Here is a 12121-nt window from a genome sequence, read left to right on the forward strand (position 1 = left end):
GCATAACACCCTCCAGGTGTATGTTGTTGAAAATGGAAAAATTAATTCTTTTTGATGGCCAAGTAGTATTCCTGTGTGTGTGTGTGTGTGTGTGTGTGTGTGTGTGTGTGTGTGTGTGTGTGTACACCACATCTTCTTTATCCATTCATCTAATGATGGATACAGGAGTTATGTTTTAAACTATATTGGATTATGGAATTATGAAATAGCCAAGGTGACTGTCAATACCTATGAAAAGCAAATGAGAAGCAGTCACAGAACATGATGAAAAAGTAACAAACGTATGAATTTACTTAACATAAATGTCCTAAAAAAAGCATGGAGGAAGAGGGGTCTCGAGTTTTGAAAAAGAGGTAGTGAAGAAAAGCTTCTTGGAGAAAGACCAGTTGTGAACTGTAGGCTTTTGAAGGAAATAGTGTTATATCTACGTCAGTGAAAGGAGGGATGCAGAACCTACAGGCTTAGGGGCTAGAGAAGGGCCCAGAGGTGGAGTAGACTCCTCCTCGGCTGGAGCAGAGGGCTATGAATGATAAAGGCATGGGGAGACTTGCTTGAGGATCTGAGATTTGAGTGCCTTTCCTGGGAGGAGCTACGTGATTAAAGGCCTCAAGAAGAATTTTTTTTTAAAATAAATTTTTATTTATTTTCGGCTGCATTGGGTCTTCATTGCTGCATGCGAGCTTTACCTAGTTGAGGCGAGCGGGGGCTACTCTTCGTTGCAGTGCGCTGGCTTCTCATTGCGGTGGCTTCTCTTTGTGGAGCACGGGCTCTAGGTGCACGGGCTTCAGTAGTTGTGGGATGCGGGCTCAGTAGTTACGGCTCACGGGCTCTAGAGTGCAGGCTCAGTAGTTGTGACACACGGGCTTAGTTGCTCCGCAGTTTGTGGGATCGTCCCAGACCAGGGCTTGAACCCATGTCCCCTGCAATGGCAGGCGGATTCTTAACCATTGCGCCACCAGGGAAGTCCCTCAAGAAGAATTTTACAAGCGGAATTCCTCTTTGGGTGCTTTCATATAGCTGTCATGACGTTTTATATTCTCTGTCTACTTCTGTACTTCTCTTCCTTTTTAAACAAACACTAAGAACCCACGGAGGGGACTCCAATACTAATTTAGGTTTGCAGAGCCAAGAATCAGAAATAAAGGCGACCTTATTAAACAGGGTCTTTGACCCTGTTGTCTTCATGGTTATGCTCACATTGACAAGCATGCACTTCTTAATATCTATTTTAGGAGTGCTGGAGATTCAGTGAGGGGTGGAAAAATTGTGTTAACAATCAACTCAAGAGTTAGATTGAAGTGAAACAGTCATCATCTCTAATTAGCTCAGGTCAGCATGCTGTTTCCTCTCTGGCCAGGCAGCCCGAAGGAGAAGGAGGCTTCCAGGGCTGGGATTGGCCCAGTGGGCTGGGGGAAACCCCTTGCTGAGGAAATCTAGAATGCTCGAGGGAAAACAGCGCTGAGAAAGGGAAGGAGGCGTCTGATTTAGACATAAGGCTAATGACCTAGAGCTCTTCAACAGAGTTTACTGATTAAAAAGCCTCAAGCAATTGTTGCACATGTGGAATTAAAGCTTCAGTTGTTTTTGTAAAGTTACTAAATATGTTCACATTTTAAGTGGGCCTGCTGGTATTACTTCTAACTCCAATTAAACTCCTTTCCCTTCTTGTTTGCATACTAAATATATATGTGGTCTGTTTGTTTGTTTGTTTTTGCGGTACGCGGGTCTCTCACTGCCGTGGCCTCTCCTGTTGCGGAGCACAGGCTCCGGACGCGCAGGCTCAGGGGCCATGGCTCACGGGCCCAGCCGCTCTGCGGCATGTGGGATCTTCCCGGACCCGGGTACGAACCCATGTCTCCTGCATCGGCAGGCGGACTCTCAACCACTGCGCCACCAGGGAAGCCCCAATCTAGGAATTTTAATACCAGTTGTTAGGTGCTCTGCTGAAAGAAAAAAAAAAAGCGTGGATAGCAGCTGATTGCATCTCAGGAGGAACAGGAAAAGCCTAGGTAGTTTTAAATGGCTCTGTGACTATAGCTGATACTGTACTGAGAACTTTATTTTTGTCAGTGGAACATCTTCATTGGCATTAGTAGTCAGAAACAGTTACAATGCCTGTTTTCACTTCATAAACTTACTAGTATAGGGAGGGGGAAAGTTTCAAAACTTGAAAGCCACCTTTTCAGTGGCAAAACTCCCAAATTCTTATAAAACAGATTAGAAGTATATTTGCCTTGAGTGAAGCTCTCACTTTATGAACTTGTAATCTTTACAATATCCATAAAAGGGGAAGTTGTAAGAAAATTAATAATATGATTAATCAAATTTGATGTATATAAGCTGAGTTGGTTACCAAGAGTAGCTATGCTAATCACAGATCTTTTTTTTTTTTTTTTTGCGGTACGCGGGCCTCTCACTGTTGTGGCCTCTCCCGTTGCAGAGCACAGGCTCCGGACGCGCAGGCTCAGCGGCCATGGCTCACGGGCCCAGCCGCTCCACGGCACGTGGGATCTTCCCAGACCGGGGCACGAACCCGTGTCCCCTGCATCATTAGGGGGACTCTCAACCACTGCGCCACCAGTGAAGCCCCACAGATCATTTTTATCTGTTCATTAAAATAAGTCCCTAAGGACTTCAGTTTGCCAATACTTTTAAATTTAGTTCCTGATCTATATCTAAATTCAGCTGTGCTTATTTTTTCAATTCTATAACTTAGATGTTTTTACAAGTTCATCCTGCCCATCTCCCAAATAACCACAGTCAGAAATGTCTTACTACACTGTGTTGGAGACTTGAGTTTCTTGGAATAAATCAGTGAAAGATGAGCAGTCCTTCATTGTGTAGTATCAAGGAGCCACACAAATAGTTTTATTTTGCTCCATAATTTTGGTTTTTGAGGCATAGTAGCAAAACTGCAAAAAAGCCTTTAAAAGCCAACCGTTGTATTTCCCTATTCATTTGTAGTCGCTGACTTTGCTAGATGCCGTCTTCAAAATTCCACATGTTTAAAGCTTTGTATCAAATTCTAAGCTCCAGAGAACTGCTGTTATCCTTTGTGATCACATTCATACAGTTTAATGTGACAAGGGTAATATCAAAATGTCTTTGTTCTTCCATTAACTTTACTGCCTGCTTTATATTCTCCTGCTTCCTCCACTCACTGTGTATAACAGGGGCTTTTGTCTTCACCTAGATCTGTCCTCTGAGCCTTGTGTTCTTCTCTTTTCAGACAGCCGAGTATGCTCCCACTCTTGGCATAAAATTAATAACACAAAATGATTTTTCACTAAAACTAGTTTCAGGGTAGATGTGGGAAGAAATAGACCATGCTTGGTATTACAGCCTGAGAACATAACCATCCCCAGTCCCTAGGAGAATAACCAATTTTCTCCTGAAAACAAAAGGAAAGGGGAAAATTCTGACCTGTGTTTTGATTCCAGGAACCTCTCAAAATATCATTACCATGTTATTTCCGCCGCCCCAGGTGACCATTGCTATTATTGAATACTCAGAATGCTGGCAGGCTGAATCTGTTTTTCAATTCTAGCTCATTGCACTGTGTGTGGTTCCTATGAATGCTTTTAATTTAGTAGACTTGAGACCAAGAAACTAATTTCTTTTGTTTTTCTTGGAAATGTGCAGATTTATTTTTGTTTCTAACACGGAGGTGGAAGCTGTAAAATCTGCTAAACAAGTGCCAGGAAACAGCCTTCGGGCTGAACACAACTAACTTGGTACAGAGGCTCCTGGTCTCATTTCAGGTGCAAGTGTAGAAAGTTGCCTCTTAATCAGTTGAGCTGCTTTTCTCAAAATGCCCAGATAATACTGGCTTTAAAAATAGTGTGATTCTCTGATATTCTTCCTTTCAGAAAAGTAGGTAAACTAATGTGAGAATATACATACACATGCTGCCATTTCTGCAAAGCAGTACTTCTTAATTAGGGAACTTAAATTTCTTTTTATTTACTTTTTTATACAGGTATAACTTATTACTGTGCAAGGCACAGATCTTAAGTTTACAGTTCAATATAGTTTTATATATCCATTCTGTATCTATACATAGAAATAGAAATCTGTGAAACCGCCACTCAAATCAACAAATGGAACAGTTCCAGTCCCCTAGAAGGTTCTCTCACGTTTCTTCCCAGTAAAAACCCAGAAAAAAAGTTCAAATGTAACCATAATTTTGCTTCTATCACCATAGATTAGTTTTCCCTATACCTGAACTTTACACAAATGAAACCATTGAGTCTGGCTTCTTTTTTCCAATAGTAAGTCTGTGAGATCCATCTATGTTGCATGTCGCAGGAGTTCAGCATCCTATATAGCATTCCACTGTGTGAATATATCGTAAATTATTGATCTATTCAAATGTTGATATACATTTGGCTTGTTTCCAGTTTTTAGTTAATACAAATAAAGCTGCTGTGAACATTTTTACATCTGTCCTTTGATGGACATGAACACTTTGCTCTTTGGTATATATACCCATGAGTAGAATTGCTGCAGTTCATCATAGGATATATATTTTTAGTTTTAGTAGATTTGTTAGTAGCTTTACTTTTCCAAAGTTATTGTGCCAATTGCTTTCCTACCATCAGCATATAAAATTTCCAGTTACTCTACATTACCAGCATTTGGTGTTGTGGGTCATTGATTTTAGCCATTCTAGTGAGTGTGTACCTCATTGTGGTCTTATTTTGCATTTTCCTGAGGACCAATCCAACCAGAGTCTGTTCTGTTTTGTCTTCTTTTGTTTTATCACACTTTTTTTTTTTTGCGGTACGCAGGCCTTTCACTGTTATGGCCTCTCTCCCATTGCGGAGCACAGGCTCCGGACGCGCAGGCTCAGTGTCCATGGCTCACGGGCTTAGCCGCTCCGCGGCATGTGGGATCTTCCCGGACCGGGGCTCGAACCCGCGTCCCCTGCATCGGCAGGCGGACTCTCAACCACTGTGCCACTGGGGAAGCCCCCCACAACAAGTGATTCTGATGCCAAGATGCCATGACACCTCTGGATAAAAATTAAATCATTTGTCAGCACTAAGGGTTTGTTTTAAAAGTCTCCGAGAATGTTTTCACACTCTGTTAAGGAGATAGATGGTCATGACAAATAAGAAGATTGGACTCTGGTGAAAGTTCTTTGATTTTTGATTAAATAATTTGAAGACATTTCAGGTTGCTTCAGTGAAAATTGTGACTACTGCCCTTTCTTGTTTGTATCCATTTGATAGATTTACCCTTATAAAAAATGTTCTTCCATAGAGAAGGGTATGTTCAGAAGTGAGAAGACAGCCATTTTTTTTTTTTTTATTGCTCTTTTTACTTTATTTTATTTTTTATTTTTTGGGGCCACACTGCACAGCATGTGGGATCTTAGTTCCCTGACCAGGAATTGAACTGGCAACCCCTACATTGGAAGGCCAAGTCTTTTTTAACTTCATTTTTTATTTTTATTTTTATTTTTTTTGGCTGTGTTGGGTCTTCGTTGCTGCACGCTGGCTTTGTCTAGCTGTGGCAAGTGGGGGCTACTCTTCCTTGTGGTGTGCAGGCTTCTCTTGTTGCAGAGCACAGGCTTTAGGCGCACAGGCTTTCATAGTTGAGGCACGTGGGCCCTAGAGTGCACAAGCTTCAGTAGTTGTGGCTCGTGGGCTCTAGAGCGCAGCGGCTCAGTAGTTGTGGCACATGGGCTTAGTTGCTCTGTGGCATGTGAGATCTTCCCAGACCAGGGATTGAGCCCATATCCCCTGCATTGGCAGGTGGATTCTTTTTTTTTTTTTTTTTTTGTGGTATGCGGGCCTCACTGTTGTGGCCTCTCCCTTGCGGAGCACAGGCTCCAGACGCGCAGGCTCAGCGGCCATGGCTCACGGGCCCAGCCGCTCCGCGGCATGTGGGATCTTCCCAGACCGGGGCACGAACCCGTGTCCCCTGCATCGGCAGGCGGATTCTCAACCACTGCGCCACCAGGGAAGCCCCGGCAGGTGGATTCTTAACCACTGCAGCCAGCAGGGAAGTCCCGAAGCGGGAGTTTTAGCCAGTGGACCGCTGGGGAAGTAGAAGATGGCCATTTTAGCATTAATAGTAATGCATAGTCTTTGTGGACTCTTATTTTCTAGGTTAATTAGATATAAATCACATAAATCTATTTGAAATGCTTCTCTTTACAGAAAAAAAAAAAAATCTACAACAGACCTGGTAAATCAGGAATCAGTAGATATAGAACGACCTTGACCTGTTTACCTTTAATTGTGAACATAAAGGGAAAACTTTTGCAGTAGCAACAAACAAATGTTCTGTCAACAAATGTAGCCCATCTTGGGAGGAAAGGATCTCATCTGGTCTCCTGACAGAAAGTGAGCAACACCACAGTTTTATTACCACGTGCTCAGGCAGGGTATGTCAGTAGTTACAAAATCAGAGTATCTTATCACATCAACTTTGAAATAGTCTACCTTACCCATAATAAAGAGTAAGATTGCTTCCCTGGGCTTAAGCACGTGTACCATTTGATTTTTAAAATATTATTTTGAATATTTCAAGGCATTGGCTGGGCACCCCAGCTTGTATGAGAGACACTAACTCCAGAGGGTTGCTTCCAAATGAGATAAAACTGTGCATTAAGGTAGGGATCCTGTGAACCAATCTATTATTTGTGGCTCCCCTCACAGAACAATCTACTCCTCTTCACTGAAAACTCATTAAGGCTTTCCTCTGCAGTACTTATTAGCTTTCTAAGTAAAATTAAATTAAGAGTTTGCTACAGCAGCTTATTAGGCCTTTAGTGGATGCTAATTATCCTCTTCATGCCTTCTGAATTAAGTGACAGGAAATAATTTTACACACACAAGCATACCCTATGCTGATGTTTGGTTCTCAGAAACTTGATACCAGCATTACTTAGAAAGAGCAGTAAGTCAGAAACCCAAGTGAGGCAGAAAGCAATAAACATGGTCTGCTCAGCTACTCGTAGGGTAGAATGGGGGCTAATCCCATGTCTTTCTAAGGTTGAGGAGAAGTTTCTTCTTTCAGACCAGTTGGTTAACTTTGGCTAGAAGTTTTATGTTAAAGAATATTTAGATACCATGCCATGCTGGCATTAAAATACACAGAGTTGAGGATATAGTGAAATTACCATGAGTAAAATCATCCCAAACACTCAAACTTTGAAGATGGTGCATTATCTGAGCCCAAGGTGTGTCCCTTTCCCTTTTAAAGTCCTTTGTGTGCCATGTTGTTTGGAACGGTTGGGCGATTTTTTTGTTTAAAAAGGAACCTTTGAATCCCAGTCCTTTTGTCAGAAAATGGAGAGGCTCTTGCAGCTATAAAAGAGTAAAACACTTGCATCATTCACAGGTGGCAGAAATGGAAGGTTAAAAATGAGATAGTCCCATTGTGTTAATAAAACAAGGCCAAACAAAAGTGACTGCTTGGCTGGGTGACTTTTTTCCCACTTAAGATGAATCACTCAGTTCGTTTAGTATATAGCCATCCAGTTTAGAAAAAATATTAAAGGAAAAGTGTATCTATAAAAACAACGACTTGAAAAAGACAAAACAACTGCCTGGAAAAGTTATTTTAGGAGTTACAGTGGAAAACTAGAATTCATACTATTTTATACAGTAAAGTTTTTCCAGTGTTTAGTTTGATTTTGTTTGGTCAGAACTAAACATTGAACTGGATTATACAATTTTACCATATCTCTGTGGTAGAAGAAAGAAGTATATAAAATATACTTGTGAATACACGCTGTAGGCTACATAGAATACAGCAACTACTTTCTGATTCCTCTGCTTTTTTTTCTCCTCAATGTTGTATATATTTTTCTTAAGGTCTTTAAAGGGTAAATATTTTTCATAGTTCTCTCAAGTTTCACACTCCACAAGGATTTACTCTGAGTAACTGATTAATCTATGGCATTTCAAATCCCCTTAAATAAATCTGTTTATATTTGTTTCAAAATCAAAACAGTAAAACATTTCATAGGGTATGTTATAAACACTATTTATAACCAGCATCAATTAGACATGATGAGGTACTTATGAGTTCCTGCAAAATTATGCCATTATCTTGTATAAATGTTGAAAAATTAATTTTTTCTTTTCTCACCATCGTCTGTTCTGGCCTTTCATAAATAAGAAAGAATAAATTAATTTCTGTCATGAAGTGTTAGCTTTTGTTAGATGAACTTGTGTGCAGACTTGACATTGCGTGCAGCATAACAAAGATAGAACATTAGAAATTAGCTCAACTTCTCCTTAACTTAGGCCGAAGTCTCCAACAGAGGGAAATTTTCATACTTGGTTAGCATCTAGCAGGGCTCACAGATTTCTGGAAGAGCAAATTCCAAACTGTACGTGCAGGTGAAGGGGTGTTGCAGATTGGGGATTGCTTTCACCTCTTCCAACCTGGTATAGAGAAAGTGCTAAGTGAGTTTCTGTTGGGTGAATGGAGTGTTTTTGGGCATCTGCCCCAGGAGTTCTGATCCTTTTTGTTTGCTTTGGGGACCCACAATGAAAGATAAACTAATTAAAGATAGCCATACTCACGTGTTATCATTCAAGCTTTACCATTAGGATATGAGCTTCTCTGCCTAGGAAGAAGAGTTTTGAAATAAGCTACATAAACTTGGCTGTAGTGCATATGTGGATGTTAATGCTGAATACATAAAGACCTCATCAAAAGCACATGGACTTATTCTGTAGAATCTAGAGAAGAGAGAGCAGACATTTCGCTCTTCCCTGGGGAATTGACTGGCCAATGACCTGCCTGTTATTCTATTCTGTAGAACATATTAAGTCTTCTTACCACTTTTTAGCATCGTTAGGTACTGTTTAGTTGTGAAAAATCTCAGTTTCAACCCAGCCTTTTCTGTTCTAATATAAACAGACAATAAACAGATTTGTTTATTCGAATATGAGCATTTACCTTTTTTTCTGGATTTATAGCCCCGTATTCCTAACCAGACTAACAGAGTTTTTCTTTTGGGCCCTCAAAAATTTCCTTGGTTGTGTCAGTGAGATTTTATTTCTAGGCTTTCAACTTGTTTTCAAATTACTTCATTCTACACAATTTAGCTATGTTCATATGTCTTCTCAGAATGTAGTTAAGTGCTTATTAAATGACTTCTTTACCTGCTGACCCTTTTTGCATGAGAATACTACAGAAATCCGATTATGGCAAATGAGGCTATGAGTCGAGGGAAGAGGTGACGCCTTAAAGAAAAGCTCTTTCCTTAAATGTGAATCCTGGAATTAGACATATTTCTCCCTAGTCGGTGGCTAAGAAGTAGAAAGAAAAGGATGAACAGCAAGATAAACATGGGGTAAAGAGCTGGTCCTGGTACACACAGCACCATGGGCCTGTAGATACCACATAATAAAATGGGTTTCCTTGGAAGGTTGGCTTGGCTTAGAAGGTGCTTTATTATGGAAAAAAAGTCTGCTGCTGCTTGTGCTAACATTTCCATTCCCAGTAACCTCAAAACCAAAGAGTGTTCAAGGCAACGTTAACCAAGGCTTTTTTTTCTTGGCGCACCCTGAGGCTTGCGGGATCTTAGTTCCCCCACCAGGCATCGGACCTGGGTCCTGGCAGTGAAAGCACCAAGTCCTAACCAGTGGATGGCCAGGGAATTCCCAACCATGGCTTTTTTTTTTTTTTTTTTTTTTTTTGCTGTACGCGGGCCTTTCACTGTTGTGACCTCTCCGGTTGCAGAGCACAGGCTCTGGACGCGCAGGCTCAGCGGCCATGGCTCACGGGCCCAGCCGCTCCGCATGTGAGATCTTCCCGGACCGGGGCACGAACCCATGTCCCTTGCATCGGGAGGCGGACTCCCAGCCACTGCGCCACCAGGGAAGCCCCCAACCATGGCTTTTTTAGAGCCTCTGGAAGAAAGAACCCTACCCTTCAGATCTCTTTAACGAGAACCAATAATTTTCTGTGTCAGCGTCGCCATTTAGGTAGTACGTATTTTAACTGACATTGTCCTGGTTTATCCTGTTTCCATGTGTTTCAACAATTTATCTCCAAACTTTCGAGTAGCTGGTCACAAAGCACCGAGCTGATCTCCCTGTGCTATGCGGCTGCTTCCCACTAGCTCTGGGATAGGGAGGGTGGGAGGGAGGTGCAAGAGGGAGGAGATATGGGGTTATATGTATACATAGAGCTGATTCACTTTGTTATACAGCAGAAACTAACACACCATTGTAAAGCAATTATACTCCAATGAAGATTTGTTTTAAATGGGATGGACAGTGATGGTCACACTTGGGTGTTGCAGATCCTGTGAAGCCACCTGGCAGCTCCTTACAAGCACCGGCTGATTTACCACTGGCGATAAGTACAGCGCCACCATCCACCCAGGTAGATGCCTCCTCTGCCGTTCCACCTCCTCCATATCAGCTAATTAGCCTTCCACCACACCTGGAAACCCTTGGCATCCAGGAGGATCCTCAAGACTACCTCTTGCTAATCAACTGTCAAAGCAAGAAGCCTGAACCAACCAGGTAAACCACCTGTGTCTGTGTGCGTGTATGTGCATACCCTCAGGCATCTTACCTTTAAAATTTTTAACCCTGATTTGAAGTCTTAAAAGTAACCATCTGTAGAAGCTCCTTTTAGGCTTATAATTCAGGTTGATGTTCCTCCACGAATGATTTCTGATATTCAGGAGATTTTATTGGAGAAGCACATTGTCTATCATTTTTGGCAAAGAACACTTGCGCCTTCACGGCTCTTTTGGAAATCTGTCTCCTGTGTCTTCGTCCTTGTTACAGATTCACAGTGTTACTTGCTTAACAGATTTCACTGATTTATAAATGGTGATCTTGCTCCATTTCTTATGTGATTGTAAACCAGCCAAGGGTCATCTTTTGTTTCTGAAGAAGGAGAGGAATACCTACTGCTAGAAGATTTTGAAAGCAAAACGATTCCATTGCAGTGAGTGTGTTGTGGTTGCTTTGGATCTGTGTGAGAAATTAATCATACAGGTAAAATCCCAATACAGCAAATCCTATGGAATAAACAAATCAGATGTTAGTGAAATTTGATGAAATCAAATATATTGCTAAAAACTTTGAAACTTTCAAATCTTCACACCTAGCAATGAAGCAGAGCTTACCACATGCCTTGACTTTGCAGATTTTTAGGTAGAATGAAGTATATGGATTTCAGTACTTGACCAAAGATATCATAAAACTTTCCTGAATCCTTAGTTTCCCTGTCATCTTGATCTCTGCTCCCATACCCCTCTTTTCTTCTAAGCTATAAGATATTTTAATTTAATCATTCTTCTCATTTGATGTTGAATAATTGGAAGACTGGAGGTAACGGTGAGAACTGAGCCAGAAATTGATGATCACAAGGCCTATCTTACCATTAATAGCTATGTGACAACGAGTGATATTGGGTATATTTATTAATTTGCAATATTAAGGAGAGAGGTGAATTGCATTGAAATGTAAAAGATTTTTTTTAAACATGAATATTAGATTCAAGCATTATTTTTATTTAAAAAAAGGTTCTTTTCATGTCAAAAGTGACTGTTACTAGGCTAAAGGATCATACAAAACCCTTGTTCAAAAATTTTTATATAGAATTTGTTAAGATCCACAAATTAGTGTCTGTGAACCATTCCCTGAGATAGTGGAAATAGCTCACAAACCTTCCAAAGATGAGTTTCTATATATTTGTTGTAATGGGATTTTACCTGTAAAAGTTAAAAAAAAAAAAAAAAAGGAAAAATTATAAATCAGCACTAGTTAATATCAAATTCTAACTTGATTTTTGCTTGTTTGCTGTGAGAATTTAAAATTATACACTTGCAACGTTGTTGCATATGCTACTAATAACTAAGATTTCATTTTAGGGAGCTCCACACTTATTTTTCCATCTCAGCTTTTCAAAAGCCAACAGCTAAGTGACAGTTTTCAGTACATTTTCTTTTTATTTAGTGTCTTCCATTGATCTCATTGGCATCATAGCTTTCCTATTGTAGTAGAAATCATGCTCGAAATCATTACTCAGATATATTTTGTATCTGTATTTGGCAAAAGTGACAGTTAAATAGCAAATATTCGTGAAGTACCCACTGAGGGCCCGCTGTTTCGCTAGGTGCTATGAAGGT

General features: G+C 40.7%; 1 protein-coding gene across 13 annotated transcripts in view; it reads left to right on the forward strand.

Annotated features, from left to right (window-relative positions):
• GAB1 (GRB2 associated binding protein 1) overlaps positions 1–12121 on the forward strand; it is a 130560-nt gene that overhangs the window by 87800 nt on the left and 30639 nt on the right. For 9 of the 13 annotated variants that reach the window (XR_010840986.1, XM_059066769.2, XM_059066772.2 and 6 more), the window contains 2 exons: positions 10277–10502; positions 10855–10935. Coding sequence is in view for 12 of the 13 variants with exons in the window: in XM_059066769.2 (XP_058922752.1) it covers positions 10277–10502; positions 10855–10935 (307 nt within the window). In the remaining variant the exon portion in view is untranslated. The remainder of the gene's footprint in view (positions 1–10276; positions 10503–10854; positions 10936–12121) is intronic. The other 4 variants (XM_067035595.1, XM_059066771.2, XM_059066773.2 and 1 more) reach the window with 1 other exon arrangement.

This window comes from Kogia breviceps, chromosome 6 (assembly GCF_026419965.1).
Source record: "Kogia breviceps isolate mKogBre1 chromosome 6, mKogBre1 haplotype 1, whole genome shotgun sequence".
Taxonomy (NCBI): Eukaryota; Metazoa; Chordata; class Mammalia; order Artiodactyla; family Physeteridae; genus Kogia; species Kogia breviceps.